General features: G+C 44.8%; 2 protein-coding genes across 20 annotated transcripts; both read left to right on the top strand.

Annotated features, from left to right (window-relative positions):
• Window positions 1-371: 371 nt before the first annotated feature.
• LOC311077240 (uncharacterized protein) lies at window positions 372-6,116 on the top strand. Of its 10 annotated transcripts, none has more exons than XR_014604814.1 (9): window positions 372-1,641; window positions 1,811-2,014; window positions 2,259-2,437; window positions 2,531-2,603; window positions 2,799-3,542; window positions 3,661-3,798; window positions 4,357-4,438; window positions 4,966-5,035; window positions 5,536-6,079. XR_014604814.1 is itself a non-coding variant. In XM_084139065.1 (9 exons), the coding sequence occupies exons 6-9, from the start codon at window positions 3,723-3,725 to the stop codon at window positions 5,623-5,625; spliced, it is 318 nt and encodes a 105-aa protein (XP_083995191.1). In that variant the 5' UTR covers window positions 372-1,641; window positions 1,811-2,014; window positions 2,259-2,417; window positions 2,531-2,603; window positions 2,799-3,542; window positions 3,661-3,722; the 3' UTR covers window positions 5,626-6,109. The 10 variants fall into 10 exon arrangements, 4 of the variants coding, with proteins under 4 accessions (XP_083995191.1, XP_083995193.1, XP_083995192.1 ...); XR_014604815.1 differs by having other exon boundaries at window positions 3,661-4,230; window positions 5,536-6,076; XR_014604816.1 differs by having other exon boundaries at window positions 2,259-2,417; window positions 2,799-2,839; window positions 2,941-3,542; window positions 3,661-4,438; window positions 5,536-6,075.
• A 2,888-nt stretch (window positions 6,117-9,004) lies between these two features.
• On the top strand, window positions 9,005-14,749 carry LOC311077242 (uncharacterized protein). 10 transcript variants are annotated; one of them, XR_014604827.1, is made up of 9 exons: window positions 9,005-10,273; window positions 10,443-10,646; window positions 10,891-11,049; window positions 11,163-11,235; window positions 11,431-11,471; window positions 11,573-12,174; window positions 12,293-13,070; window positions 13,598-13,667; window positions 14,168-14,710. XR_014604827.1 is itself a non-coding variant. In XM_084139073.1 (9 exons), exons 6-9 carry the CDS (start codon window positions 12,355-12,357, stop codon window positions 14,255-14,257), a joined length of 318 nt encoding a protein of 105 aa, XP_083995199.1. In that variant the 5' UTR covers window positions 9,018-10,273; window positions 10,443-10,646; window positions 10,891-11,049; window positions 11,163-11,235; window positions 11,431-12,174; window positions 12,293-12,354; the 3' UTR covers window positions 14,258-14,741. The 10 variants fall into 10 exon arrangements, 4 of the variants coding, with proteins under 4 accessions (XP_083995200.1, XP_083995201.1, XP_083995199.1 ...); XR_014604830.1 differs by having other exon boundaries at window positions 10,891-11,069; window positions 14,168-14,709; XR_014604826.1 differs by having other exon boundaries at window positions 9,007-10,273; window positions 10,891-11,069; window positions 11,431-12,174; ... (1 more) ...; window positions 12,989-13,070; window positions 14,168-14,713.
• Window positions 14,750-15,051: the final 302 nt, after the last annotated feature.

The raw sequence follows: 15,051 nt of genomic DNA, 5'->3' as shown, positions 1-15,051 counted from the left end.
GTCGACCAGAGAGGGCCAACAACAGTCGGGGTAGGCGACGGAGGGCCGTCCAGACCGCATCAACAGGTAAGTGGGGGTAGATTTTAGTATAGAAAATGGAGTAATTGATATTTTTGTTTGTTTGTTTTTAAACCTTCTTGCAGGGGTCGACCAGAGAGGGCTAACAACAGTCGGGGTAGGCGACGGAGGGCCGTCCAGACCGCATCAACAGGTAAGTGGGGGTAGAATTTAGTGTAGAAAATGGAGTAATTGATATTTTTGTTTGCTTGTTTTTAAACCTTCTTGCAGGGGTCGACCAGAGAGGGCTAACAACAGTCGGGGTAGGCGACGGAGGGCCGTCCAGACCGCATCAACAGGTAAGTGGGGGTAGATTTTAGTGTAGATAATGGAGTAATTGATATTTTTGTTTGTTTGTTTTTAAACCTTCTTGCAGGGGTCGACCAGAGAGGGCTAACAACAGTCGGGGTAGGCGACAGAGGGCCGTCCAGACCGCATCAACAGGTAAGTGGGGGTAGATTTTAGTGTAGAAAATGGAGTAATTGATATTTTTGTTTGTATGTTTTTAACCTTCTGGCCGGGGTCGACCAGAGAGGGCTGAAAACGGTCGGGGTAGGCGACCGAGGGCCGTCCAAACCCGATTAACAGGTGAGCGGGGTAGGTTTTAGTGTGAGCGGGGTAGGTTTTAGTGTGGTAGGTTATATAAGGGTCCTGAAAAATAGGGCTTTTTGTGTCCGGTGTAGTTTATGAGGGGTTATTGACGGGTAGGTGTTAGTAATGAGATGTGGGTGGCCATTCAAAGAGGAGTTTTTGGTCTACACCACTGTCCCAAAAATAACGGAAGAGCGTTGGGGAGAGAGAAAAATTTAAACCTCATTGAGGCCTCTCGGGTAGACTGTGTCCAATCTTTTGATCCAAATGCTCTCGGCCTTGAGTCTTTCTTTTAGAGACCACGCTGGATTTGATTGGAGACAGGTGACTTTGAATGCAGACAGACCGTGGGTCAGGAAGTGTTGCACTAGGTGTCGTCGCTTCTCAACTTTATGCATAATATTGTGTGCATGTTGGTAGGCTCTGACCCTCAGTTCATTTTTCGTCTGACCCACGTATTGTCTGCGGCATCTTGTGCAAAAGGCCAAATAAATGCAGTTCACAGCTTCGTGGGTCAGAGGTCGGGGGATTTTAAATATCTTTTTGTTAAATCTGCTCATTACCCACTTTTTTTGAACAAAATACTTGCAGCGGCCGATCCGGCCAATGGGGGCCGGTGTGCGTATCTTGCTATAGACCAAAGTGTCGTGTAAGTTTTCGTTACGCTTATATGCTGCAATGGGCCTGTGATGTTTGAGAAAGCTAGTAGGTTCAAGGAACTTCAAAAAGTTTTCTTTGATGGCCGAATTAAGGGATACGCATTGTTTGGAGTAGAGGGCAGTGAGCGGGATGATTTTATCTCTAATCTGCCCTTCTGCTCTGAGTGGGCTTTTTGGCTTGTCAAATGTTTTCAGAATCTTTCTCAGGAATGCTCTGCTGTAACCACGCCCACGGAGAGCCCGGAAGAGGATGCGCGTGGCCTCCACAAAGGACGATGGCTGTGAGCAGATTCTTTTGAATCTGAGGAGCTGTGACTTAATGATTCCTTTGAAGGTGTGTCTTGGGTGAAAACTGTCTCTATGAAGTAAAGAATGCGTATCTGTGTCCTTGAAGTAAACCCTGAAATCTAGCTGTCTTGTTTGTTCAAACTTGGGTCCCTTGTATGAGACCACGTCCAAAAAATTGACCTCTGACCTGTCCGTGTTATATTTGACCTTTATAGATGCCTGGTGTGAATTAAGGTGAGCGATGAAAGTGAGGAAATCGTCCTCAGAGTGGGTCCAGACACCCCAGATGTCATCCAAGAACCTATAGTACGCGAAGGGTTTTTTGGCAGAGCCTGCGAGAGCCGTTTGCTCCCAGTCTGCCATAAAAATGTTCGCGTACGAGGGGGCGAACTTCTTCCCCATGGCTGTTCCCTTTACTTGTAAGTAAAATTTAGTGTCAAACTCAAAGTCGTTTTTAGTCAGATTTATCTCCAAAAGTTGAAGGAGATGCTCGTCCGGTCTAAGGGGATCAGGATATTTGGACATAAATTTTCTAACTGCTTTTAAGCCAGTCGGGGTATCAATATTGGTGTATAAACTATCTATGTCAATTGTAAATAACAATGCGTTTTGTGGGATTTTGAGTTGACTAATTTTTGCAATGAAATCGTACGTGTCTTTTAGGTAGCTTGGATGTCTGGTGGAGAGAGGATTGAGGAAGTGTTCCAAGTACTCGGCCGTGAAGTATGTCTCGCTGTTGCAGTCGGAGACGATGGGTCTACCTGGTGGGACCTCAAACGGAACGCTCCACTTTTCTGGCTCTTTATGGATCTTCGGCAACAAGTAAAACCTTCTGGCTCGAGGTGGGCCTTCACCCACGAGATACTCTTTTTGTTTCGCGCTGATAATCTTTTTTGAACACATGTCATCTAAAATTTCCTCCACCTCTTTTATAGTGTCTGTGTAGATGGGCCCCTCAAGAGGACGATAGTGCTCTGCGACAGACAGTTGTCTCAGTCCCTCACCGAGGTATTGTGCTCTGTCTAAAATGACTGTGGCGTTACCCTTGTCGGCTGGCTTAATTACTATGTCCGTATTGTTATACAATTCTTTCAGAGCTTTTCTTTCGCTCGGTGTTAGATTGGGCTTCACCCCCAGGCCCCAGTGTAGCTTTTTGAACGCAAAATTGTCAGCTCTTATGACCTTCTCTATTTCTTTCGGCAGGCTGGACAAAGCGGGCTCCCAGTCAGAGGGATGAGTGAACGGTACCTTCGCTTTTTGGCTTTTCTTGCCCTCAAAAAATGTCTCGAGTTTGAGCCTGCGGTGGTACGCTTGCATGTCCGCTAAAAGTTCTTTCTTTCTACAGCTCGATGGGGTGGGGATGTAAGAAAGGCCCCTTTTGAGGACTGAGGTCTGTTCTTTTGATAAAACAAAGGACTTTGACAGATTTATGATGAGTTTACGGGAACCGCATTTTGGGTTGTCGGGGTCTACAAGTTTAAATGAGAAGCCCAATGCGTGAGGAGTGCTTTGGCCGTTGTCGGTCTCCAGTGGAGCCCATCCTTCTCCACGTGGAAGTGTGTGGCTGCCAGCAGAGGGATGAAGGACAGATTCTTTTTGATAAAGCTGTTGATATGCTCTAGCATATCCTGCTCTGCTTGCGGTAGCACTCTCGAAAAATTGATAAGGGGCACAATAATTTCTGTCTGTGGCAGAATCCTCTTTGCTATTTTGTATGTTTTCTGTATTTCTGTTATGGCCGTCATTCTATATCTCTGTTTTCGGTTGTTAAGGCCAAATGACAGAACGATCTTTTCCGGTACTCTGGCCACTGTGGCTTTTTCCAACAGATTACATGCATGCTGGAATTTAGCACCGGGGAAGCTGTCCACTTGGAGATCGGGTTCCTCGTAATGAGGAAGTCTGGACAGATTTGAGTCCCCAATGATGACTACTCTCTTTTTTAACGTAAGGCTCCAATCTACGTGTTTCCTTGTGGTGTTAATGTGGCGTAAAGGGCGGTTAAGAGAGCCAGAAGATGGGCTGTCAATCATTAGGGGTTCATTTACGTTTGTGTCTTCCCCAGGTGCGAGAACGCCGAGAGATGGTGCGGTTTTAGGGACGCTCGGTTCACCCTTTTCTACCCCCATGTCTCCCGCTGGCTGTATCGGGTCAAACTCCCGAAGGAACTCAGAGAGCGGTGAAGGTGGTTTTACCGGAGTGGGTGAGTCGTCAGAAAAAAGAAAGCTGCTATGATCAGAGTAAGCGATTGGAGTCGACATTGGGGGAAATGGGAACAATCTGTGTTCCGTCTCTGACACAGGAGAGCTGTTTGGGGCACCAATAGGCTCTGGTGTTGCCACTGCCACCTGTGGGGTGGGTACCCTGTCATTGACCTGTGGCGCTTCCTCCTGAGGAAGAGGAACTAAAACAGAGATTTCCGGCACTGGTGTCACAGGGCGGCTCTGAGCTACAGGGGCCGCGACAGAGATTTCCGGCCTCGGTGTCTCCGGGCGGCTCTGGGGTGGAGGGACCGTTAAAGAGGGTTCCGCTCCTGGATTTATATGGCGGCTCTTATGTGTTCTCTTTCTCTGTTCGCAGGGCTGCGGTGCTTCCGCCTGTATGGGCAGAAGGGACTCTGGTAGGTCCTGTGGAGGTACTTCCTCCTCAAAGGACCAATCTCCTCTATGTGGAGGAGAACTAGTGCCTGCTTTTTCTGGTAAACAGAGTGTTGGAGAAGTTTGTATCTCTATGTGTTTTTGACTGACTGTTTGTCTTACAGGAGCGGTGTTGGCAGGAGGTTCGGTCGGCCGAGGTGCAGGGGCCTGTGTGGCGGTTCGGCTGGTGGAGGCGACGACAGTAGCGTAAGTTCGAGGGAGTGCGGTCCCCCTTGTCTCTGTGGGGGCTTTCTGTGTCGTCGTGCTCACACCAATCGGGATCTCTGCCGTAATCAGGGCCTCTGCCTGTGCAATGGCCTCTGCACTAATTCTACTTCTATAATTTCTGTCCGCCCAGTGTGACGCCACCTCAAATGCTTCAGGCCAATCGGCTTGATTGGTCTGGGCACGTATGCTCTGTATGGTTGCATCAATCATTGATTCGTAATGTCGCTCGAGAAGCAGTTGTGTAGTGTAGGACCAGTTTTTTGCGTTGTCCTGTAGCAACTGTGTAACTCGGTCATTCGGAAAGGCTGGTCTCACCGTCTCTATCAGGAGGTCAGTGAGTCTTTTAAACGTGACCGGCTGGTTATTCTGAACCTGCGTGGTAACTCTTTCTAGATGGTGTACCTGGCGGATCAGATCATAGAATAATTTGATTGTCGTTTTGAGTTGAGGCGGTGCCGGTGTGAAATCTGGATTTTGTCTAAAACGGTTTTCGTTTTCTCTTGCAGGTCTCGCCCTTGTACTGTTTATAGGAGGAGGGCGACGTTGCTGGTAACCGCCCCAGTTCGTGAAGTGCGGGTAAGTGTTGCCTATAGGAGGATTCACGTCCCTCTGTCCTCCTCCATTAAAGTTGAAAGAAACCGTTCTGGGTCTCTGATTGGAGGGGATGTGTGTGTAGTTGTTACGAAAGGATGGTATGGTGCGTCGGTACTCCAGGTGTTGTGGGAGAGGAAAGCCATCCTCGTCCTCAATGTCTGCACCTTCATATAAATATTCACGCCGAGCGCGTTTGTGTACCACCCTATCGTCCTGACGGGGACGTGTTTCTCTGATTGCTCTCTTTTGGCTTTTTTTACCCTTTGCGTTTTTACCAGGAGGCCTGTATGGGCCTGCGACTGGCCCAAAATGACTCTTATGATAGGGAGATCTGTATGGATCTGCTACCTTCTCATAACGGTCATTTTGTGGTGCAGGGAAACGTTGGGAGGGTCCAGGCCTGGACACCTCCCTGTGAGTGGATCTGTTAAATTCCCTGTTTTGACGTTTCTGAATGTTTGTGTTATTCCTGTTTTTTACAGGGCGGGACTGTGGAGCTGTATTTCTTTGTCTCCTGTATGGGAAACTCTGCTCCTTTGCACGGTGGCGTGCTGAAGTGTTACTTGGTGTGAAATTAAAATATTTATAATCTGGTGTAACACTCGTGTGTCTAATTTTTGGACGTGGTGTGGTTCTCTGTCTTGGTCTACCACGGAAATTGTCCATAATGTCAGAACTGTGTGTGTATATTTTTTTGAAACTTTTTTGGTATTTTTATGATTTTTTTGTTGGATTTTTATAGATTTTTATTGAACAAGAATAGAACAAAAAACAACAATAAACATGAAAAAATCAAAAATCAAAAATCAAAAAATCAAAAATAAATGCGTTCAAGTCTTTCGCGACGTTTCGGTAAATAAATATTACCTTCTTCAGGCTGACTTGAACTTTGAGAAAAAAAACTTTTATGAAAAATGTAAGAAATATATATACAGTATATATGATATATAATATATATTTATAAACTATAATATGTATAGAATACAATATATATATATTTATATATACCGATATATTTTCTACAATGAAATTAACAAGGTGATGAACTCTTTGTTAAGGCGTGGAGGAGCGAAAAGGCTGCGACCAGTTGCTGTCTATTGAGAGCATGAAATGAGAGCGCGCTCGAATGCGCGCCCCCTTATATAGACTAGCTCTAGAAAAAAATAGTTATCCATATGTGGATTTATAGTCCTTCTAATTGAAATAGCTTCCAAACTGGACCGCGAAAGGTAAGTAAAACTTCATATAGTAAAGTGTATAATTGTGTTGGTGGATTTATTTCCTGATTATAGTAAGAAAATAGTTAGTTTCGTTCAAGGGTGTGCGTCGATACTGGATGACGTCATACCCACTGAAAATGGTAAGGAACTATAAATAGTCAAACATAGTCATTAATATGAGTAAAAAATTCCTAAATAAAGGTTTTATGATTAAAATATAAAGTAAACAACTTTCATAAAAAGAGTTGGGGCAGAAAAGGTTGTAAAGTGTGTGTTTTGGATCTCGTTTCCATGACGACATCGTTTTGATCTGGGACGACATCGTTTTATCCACAAGACGTTTTTAAGGTAAAATTATGAGTTTTAATTTTATCCATATGTAGATATGGGCCTAATACATTTCAAAGGATGTAGGAAATATATAAGTTGGGACAGAAAATGCTGTTTGATGTATGTTTGTGAATTATTTCCACGACGACATCGTTTTGATCTGGGACGACATCGTTTCGGTCCGGGACGACATCGTTTCGGTCCGTGACGACATCGTTTTGCAAGGGACGACATAGCTTTATGTTTTTGAGGGAAAAAGAATGATTTGTAATTTTGTCCATATGTATATATGGTCCTATTATATCCTGAAGGGTATAAGAAAAATATATATATAAAAAAAGCTGAACTATATGTTTGTCAATTATGAAATAGGTGTATAAACACATATACCTATGTATATATCTCTATTATTTATGTTTTTAGCTGTCCCATGTGTGTTTCTAAAATCTAAACGCTCTTCCAATAGGATAAAATATCCATAAGTGAGTGTATAATGTGAATATATAATGTTTGGTGTATTATTTCATTAAGTTGATCAAATAGAGACCTGAGAGACAATAGATACACAGAACGAACCCCGTCTCAACCCAGGGCTCTCCAAAAGCTCAGAGGCAGTGGCGCGGGCTTGGTTAGGGGAATGAGAAATCCAAGATCTGGGACCCTAAGGTCCCAGAAATGGCTGTGCACTGGCCCACTTTCTGCTGACCACTAAAGGTTACCCAAGGCAAAGAAAGGGAACGATGCCGTGCTCCAACGTCCCACTACAATGTCCACTTGACAAATACGTAAATCTGTGTATAATATTAGTGGCAAATATAACAATAATAATAATAATAATAATAATAATTATTATAATAATAATTATTAAAATGCTAACACCTATAACCCGTCTCATAATATCTGTTTTATATGTCCGCCCACACACGTGTGTATATTTATATTTTATTGTCCATATGGTTGTGTTGTGCCATAATGAGTGTAAAAAATGATGAGATGACCCCTATTTTGTTTGTTTGTTTTTAATATTTTTCCAGGGGTCGACCAGAGAGGGCCAACAACAGTCGGGGTAGGCGACGGAGGGCCGTCCAGACCGCATCAACAGGTAAGTGGGGGTAGATTTTAGTATAGAAAATGGAGTAATTGATATTTTTGTTTGTTTGTTTTTAAACCTTCTTGCAGGGGTCGACCAGAGAGGGCTAACAACAGTCGGGGTAGGCGACGGAGGGCCGTCCAGACCGCATCAACAGGTAAGTGGGGGTAGAATTTAGTGTAGAAAATGGAGTAATTGATATTTTTGTTTGCTTGTTTTTAAACCTTCTTGCAGGGGTCGACCAGAGAGGGCTAACAACAGTCGGGGTAGGCGACGGAGGGCCGTCCAGACCGCATCAACAGGTAAGTGGGGGTAGATTTTAGTGTAGATAATGGAGTAATTGATATTTTTGTTTGTTTGTTTTTAAACCTTCTTGCAGGGGTCGACCAGAGAGGGCTAACAACAGTCGGGGTAGGCGACAGAGGGCCGTCCAGACCGCATCAACAGGTAAGTGGGGGTAGATTTTAGTGTAGAAAATGGAGTAATTGATATTTTTGTTTGTATGTTTTTAACCTTCTGGCCGGGGTTAGGGTTAGGGGAATGAGAAATCCAAGATCTGGGACCCTAAGGTCCCAGAAATGGCTGTGCACTGGCCCACTTTCTGCTGACCACTAAAGGTTACCCAAGGCAAAGAAAGGGAACGATGCCGTGCTCCAACGTCCCACTACAATGTCCACTTGACAAATACGTAAATCTGTGTATAATATTAGTGGCAAATATAACAATAATAATAATAATAATAATAATAATTATTATAATAATAATTATTAAAATGCTAACACCTATAACCCGTCTCATAATATCTGTTTTATATGTCCGCCCACACACGTGTGTATATTTATATTTTATTGTCCATATGGTTGTGTTGTGCCATAATGAGTGTAAAAAATGATGAGATGACCCCTATTTTGTTTGTTTGTTTTTAATATTTTTCCAGGGGTCGACCAGAGAGGGCCAACAACAGTCGGGGTAGGCGACGGAGGGCCGTCCAGACCGCATCAACAGGTAAGTGGGGGTAGATTTTAGTATAGAAAATGGAGTAATTGATATTTTTGTTTGTTTGTTTTTAAACCTTCTTGCAGGGGTCGACCAGAGAGGGCTAACAACAGTCGGGGTAGGCGACGGAGGGCCGTCCAGACCGCATCAACAGGTAAGTGGGGGTAGAATTTAGTGTAGAAAATGGAGTAATTGATATTTTTGTTTGCTTGTTTTTAAACCTTCTTGCAGGGGTCGACCAGAGAGGGCTAACAACAGTCGGGGTAGGCGACGGAGGGCCGTCCAGACCGCATCAACAGGTAAGTGGGGGTAGATTTTAGTGTAGATAATGGAGTAATTGATATTTTTGTTTGTTTGTTTTTAAACCTTCTTGCAGGGGTCGACCAGAGAGGGCTAACAACAGTCGGGGTAGGCGACAGAGGGCCGTCCAGACCGCATCAACAGGTAAGTGGGGGTAGATTTTAGTGTAGAAAATGGAGTAATTGATATTTTTGTTTGTATGTTTTTAACCTTCTGGCCGGGGTCGACCAGAGAGGGCTGAAAACGGTCGGGGTAGGCGACCGAGGGCCGTCCAAACCCGATTAACAGGTGAGCGGGGTAGGTTTTAGTGTGAGCGGGGTAGGTTTTAGTGTGGTAGGTTATATAAGGGTCCTGAAAAATAGGGCTTTTTGTGTCCGGTGTAGTTTATGAGGGGTTATTGACGGGTAGGTGTTAGTAATGAGATGTGGGTGGCCATTCAAAGAGGAGTTTTTGGTCTACACCACTGTCCCAAAAATAACGGAAGAGCGTTGGGGAGAGAGAAAAATTTAAACCTCATTGAGGCCTCTCGGGTAGACTGTGTCCAATCTTTTGATCCAAATGCTCTCGGCCTTGAGTCTTTCTTTTAGAGACCACGCTGGATTTGATTGGAGACAGGTGACTTTGAATGCAGACAGACCGTGGGTCAGGAAGTGTTGCACTAGGTGTCGTCGCTTCTCAACTTTATGCATAATATTGTGTGCATGTTGGTAGGCTCTGACCCTCAGTTCATTTTTCGTCTGACCCACGTATTGTCTGCGGCATCTTGTGCAAAAGGCCAAATAAATGCAGTTCACAGCTTCGTGGGTCAGAGGTCGGGGGATTTTAAATATCTTTTTGTTAAATCTGCTCATTACCCACTTTTTTTGAACAAAATACTTGCAGCGGCCGATCCGGCCAATGGGGGCCGGTGTGCGTATCTTGCTATAGACCAAAGTGTCGTGTAAGTTTTCGTTACGCTTATATGCTGCAATGGGCCTGTGATGTTTGAGAAAGCTAGTAGGTTCAAGGAACTTCAAAAAGTTTTCTTTGATGGCCGAATTAAGGGATACGCATTGTTTGGAGTAGAGGGCAGTGAGCGGGATGATTTTATCTCTAATCTGCCCTTCTGCTCTGAGTGGGCTTTTTGGCTTGTCAAATGTTTTCAGAATCTTTCTCAGGAATGCTCTGCTGTAACCACGCCCACGGAGAGCCCGGAAGAGGATGCGCGTGGCCTCCACAAAGGACGATGGCTGTGAGCAGATTCTTTTGAATCTGAGGAGCTGTGACTTAATGATTCCTTTGAAGGTGTGTCTTGGGTGAAAACTGTCTCTATGAAGTAAAGAATGCGTATCTGTGTCCTTGAAGTAAACCCTGAAATCTAGCTGTCTTGTTTGTTCAAACTTGGGTCCCTTGTATGAGACCACGTCCAAAAAATTGACCTCTGACCTGTCCGTGTTATATTTGACCTTTATAGATGCCTGGTGTGAATTAAGGTGAGCGATGAAAGTGAGGAAATCGTCCTCAGAGTGGGTCCAGACACCCCAGATGTCATCCAAGAACCTATAGTACGCGAAGGGTTTTTTGGCAGAGCCTGCGAGAGCCGTTTGCTCCCAGTCTGCCATAAAAATGTTCGCGTACGAGGGGGCGAACTTCTTCCCCATGGCTGTTCCCTTTACTTGTAAGTAAAATTTAGTGTCAAACTCAAAGTCGTTTTTAGTCAGATTTATCTCCAAAAGTTGAAGGAGATGCTCGTCCGGTCTAAGGGGATCAGGATATTTGGACATAAATTTTCTAACTGCTTTTAAGCCAGTCGGGGTATCAATATTGGTGTATAAACTATCTATGTCAATTGTAAATAACAATGCGTTTTGTGGGATTTTGAGTTGACTAATTTTTGCAATGAAATCGTACGTGTCTTTTAGGTAGCTTGGATGTCTGGTGGAGAGAGGATTGAGGAAGTGTTCCAAGTACTCGGCCGTGAAGTATGTCTCGCTGTTGCAGTCGGAGACGATGGGTCTACCTGGTGGGACCTCAAACGGAACGCTCCACTTTTCTGGCTCTTTATGGATCTTCGGCAACAAGTAAAACCTTCTGGCTCGAGGTGGGCCTTCACCCACGAGATACTCTTTTTGTTTCGCGCTGATAATCTTTTTTGAACACATGTCATCTAAAATTTCCTCCACCTCTTTTATAGTGTCTGTGTAGATGGGCCCCTCAAGAGGACGATAGTGCTCTGCGACAGACAGTTGTCTCAGTCCCTCACCGAGGTATTGTGCTCTGTCTAAAATGACTGTGGCGTTACCCTTGTCGGCTGGCTTAATTACTATGTCCGTATTGTTATACAATTCTTTCAGAGCTTTTCTTTCGCTCGGTGTTAGATTGGGCTTCACCCCCAGGCCCCAGTGTAGCTTTTTGAACGCAAAATTGTCAGCTCTTATGACCTTCTCTATTTCTTTCGGCAGGCTGGACAAAGCGGGCTCCCAGTCAGAGGGATGAGTGAACGGTACCTTCGCTTTTTGGCTTTTCTTGCCCTCAAAAAATGTCTCGAGTTTGAGCCTGCGGTGGTACGCTTGCATGTCCGCTAAAAGTTCTTTCTTTCTACAGCTCGATGGGGTGGGGATGTAAGAAAGGCCCCTTTTGAGGACTGAGGTCTGTTCTTTTGATAAAACAAAGGACTTTGACAGATTTATGATGAGTTTACGGGAACCGCATTTTGGGTTGTCGGGGTCTACAAGTTTAAATGAGAAGCCCAATGCGTGAGGAGTGCTTTGGCCGTTGTCGGTCTCCAGTGGAGCCCATCCTTCTCCACGTGGAAGTGTGTGGCTGCCAGCAGAGGGATGAAGGACAGATTCTTTTTGATAAAGCTGTTGATATGCTCTAGCATATCCTGCTCTGCTTGCGGTAGCACTCTCGAAAAATTGATAAGGGGCACAATAATTTCTGTCTGTGGCAGAATCCTCTTTGCTATTTTGTATGTTTTCTGTATTTCTGTTATGGCCGTCATTCTATATCTCTGTTTTCGGTTGTTAAGGCCAAATGACAGAACGATCTTTTCCGGTACTCTGGCCACTGTGGCTTTTTCCAACAGATTACATGCATGCTGGAATTTAGCACCGGGGAAGCTGTCCACTTGGAGATCGGGTTCCTCGTAATGAGGAAGTCTGGACAGATTTGAGTCCCCAATGATGACTACTCTCTTTTTTAACGTAAGGCTCCAATCTACGTGTTTCCTTGTGGTGTTAATGTGGCGTAAAGGGCGGTTAAGAGAGCCAGAAGATGGGCTGTCAATCATTAGGGGTTCATTTACGTTTGTGTCTTCCCCAGGTGCGAGAACGCCGAGAGATGGTGCGGTTTTAGGGACGCTCGGTTCACCCTTTTCTACCCCCATGTCTCCCGCTGGCTGTATCGGGTCAAACTCCCGAAGGAACTCAGAGAGCGGTGAAGGTGGTTTTACCGGAGTGGGTGAGTCGTCAGAAAAAAGAAAGCTGCTATGATCAGAGTAAGCGATTGGAGTCGACATTGGGGGAAATGGGAACAATCTGTGTTCCGTCTCTGACACAGGAGAGCTGTTTGGGGCACCAATAGGCTCTGGTGTTGCCACTGCCACCTGTGGGGTGGGTACCCTGTCATTGACCTGTGGCGCTTCCTCCTGAGGAAGAGGAACTAAAACAGAGATTTCCGGCACTGGTGTCACAGGGCGGCTCTGAGCTACAGGGGCCGCGACAGAGATTTCCGGCCTCGGTGTCTCCGGGCGGCTCTGGGGTGGAGGGACCGTTAAAGAGGGTTCCGCTCCTGGATTTATATGGCGGCTCTTATGTGTTCTCTTTCTCTGTTCGCAGGGCTGCGGTGCTTCCGCCTGTATGGGCAGAAGGGACTCTGGTAGGTCCTGTGGAGGTACTTCCTCCTCAAAGGACCAATCTCCTCTATGTGGAGGAGAACTAGTGCCTGCTTTTTCTGGTAAACAGAGTGTTGGAGAAGTTTGTATCTCTATGTGTTTTTGACTGACTGTTTGTCTTACAGGAGCGGTGTTGGCAGGAGGTTCGGTCGGCCGAGGTGCAGGGGCCTGTGTGGCGGTTCGGCTGGTGGAGGCGACGACAGTAGCGTAAGTTCGAGGGAGTGCGGTCCCCCTTGTCTCTGTGGGGGCTTTCTGTGTCGTCGTGCTCACACCAATCGGGATCTCTGCCGTAATCAGGGCCTCTGCCTGTGCAATGGCCTCTGCACTAATTCTACTTCTATAATTTCTGTCCGCCCAGTGTGACGCCACCTCAAATGCTTCAGGCCAATCGGCTTGATTGGTCTGGGCACGTATGCTCTGTATGGTTGCATCAATCATTGATTCGTAATGTCGCTCGAGAAGCAGTTGTGTAGTGTAGGACCAGTTTTTTGCGTTGTCCTGTAGCAACTGTGTAACTCGGTCATTCGGAAAGGCTGGTCTCACCGTCTCTATCAGGAGGTCAGTGAGTCTTTTAAACGTGACCGGCTGGTTATTCTGAACCTGCGTGGTAACTCTTTCTAGATGGTGTACCTGGCGGATCAGATCATAGAATAATTTGATTGTCGTTTTGAGTTGAGGCGGTGCCGGTGTGAAATCTGGATTTTGTCTAAAACGGTTTTCGTTTTCTCTTGCAGGTCTCGCCCTTGTACTGTTTATAGGAGGAGGGCGACGTTGCTGGTAACCGCCCCAGTTCGTGAAGTGCGGGTAAGTGTTGCCTATAGGAGGATTCACGTCCCTCTGTCCTCCTCCATTAAAGTTGAAAGAAACCGTTCTGGGTCTCTGATTGGAGGGGATGTGTGTGTAGTTGTTACGAAAGGATGGTATGGTGCGTCGGTACTCCAGGTGTTGTGGGAGAGGAAAGCCATCCTCGTCCTCAATGTCTGCACCTTCATATAAATATTCACGCCGAGCGCGTTTGTGTACCACCCTATCGTCCTGACGGGGACGTGTTTCTCTGATTGCTCTCTTTTGGCTTTTTTTACCCTTTGCGTTTTTACCAGGAGGCCTGTATGGGCCTGCGACTGGCCCAAAATGACTCTTATGATAGGGAGATCTGTATGGATCTGCTACCTTCTCATAACGGTCATTTTGTGGTGCAGGGAAACGTTGGGAGGGTCCAGGCCTGGACACCTCCCTGTGAGTGGATCTGTTAAATTCCCTGTTTTGACGTTTCTGAATGTTTGTGTTATTCCTGTTTTTTACAGGGCGGGACTGTGGAGCTGTATTTCTTTGTCTCCTGTATGGGAAACTCTGCTCCTTTGCACGGTGGCGTGCTGAAGTGTTACTTGGTGTGAAATTAAAATATTTATAATCTGGTGTAACACTCGTGTGTCTAATTTTTGGACGTGGTGTGGTTCTCTGTCTTGGTCTACCACGGAAATTGTCCATAATGTCAGAACTGTGTGTGTATATTTTTTTGAAACTTTTTTGGTATTTTTATGATTTTTTTGTTGGATTTTTATAGATTTTTATTGAACAAGAATAGAACAAAAAACAACAATAAACATGAAAAAATCAAAAATCAAAAATCAAAAAATCAAAAATAAATGCGTTCAAGTCTTTCGCGACGTTTCGGTAAATAAATATTACCTTCTTCAGGCTGACTTGAACTTTGAGAAAAAAAACTTTTATGAAAAATGTAAGAAATATATATACAGTATATATGATATATAATATATATTTATAAACTATAATATGTATAGAATACAATATATATATATTTATATATACCGATATATTTTCTACAATGAAATTAACAAGGTGATGAACTCTTTGTTAAGGCGTGGAGGAGCGAAAAGGCTGCGACCAGTTGCTGTCTATTGAGAGCATGAAATGAGAGCGCGCTCGAATGCGCGCCCCCTTATATAGACTAGCTCTAGAAAAAAATAGTTATCCATATGTGGATTTATAGTCCTTCTAATTGAAATAGCTTCCAAACTGGACCGCGAAAGGTAAGTAAAACTTCATATAGTAAAGTGTATAATTGTGTTGGTGGATTTATTTCCTGATTATAGTAAGAAAATAGTTAGTTTCGTTCAAGGGTGTGCGTCGATACTGGATGACGTCATACCCACTGAAAATGGTAAGG

This window comes from Abramis brama, assembly GCF_963993115.1.
Source record: "Abramis brama genome assembly, contig: SCAFFOLD_87, whole genome shotgun sequence".
Classification (NCBI taxonomy): domain Eukaryota; kingdom Metazoa; phylum Chordata; class Actinopteri; order Cypriniformes; family Leuciscidae; genus Abramis; species Abramis brama.
The sequence above is the reverse complement of the archived record's forward strand: the minus strand, read 5'-3'. Positions and strand labels throughout refer to the sequence as shown.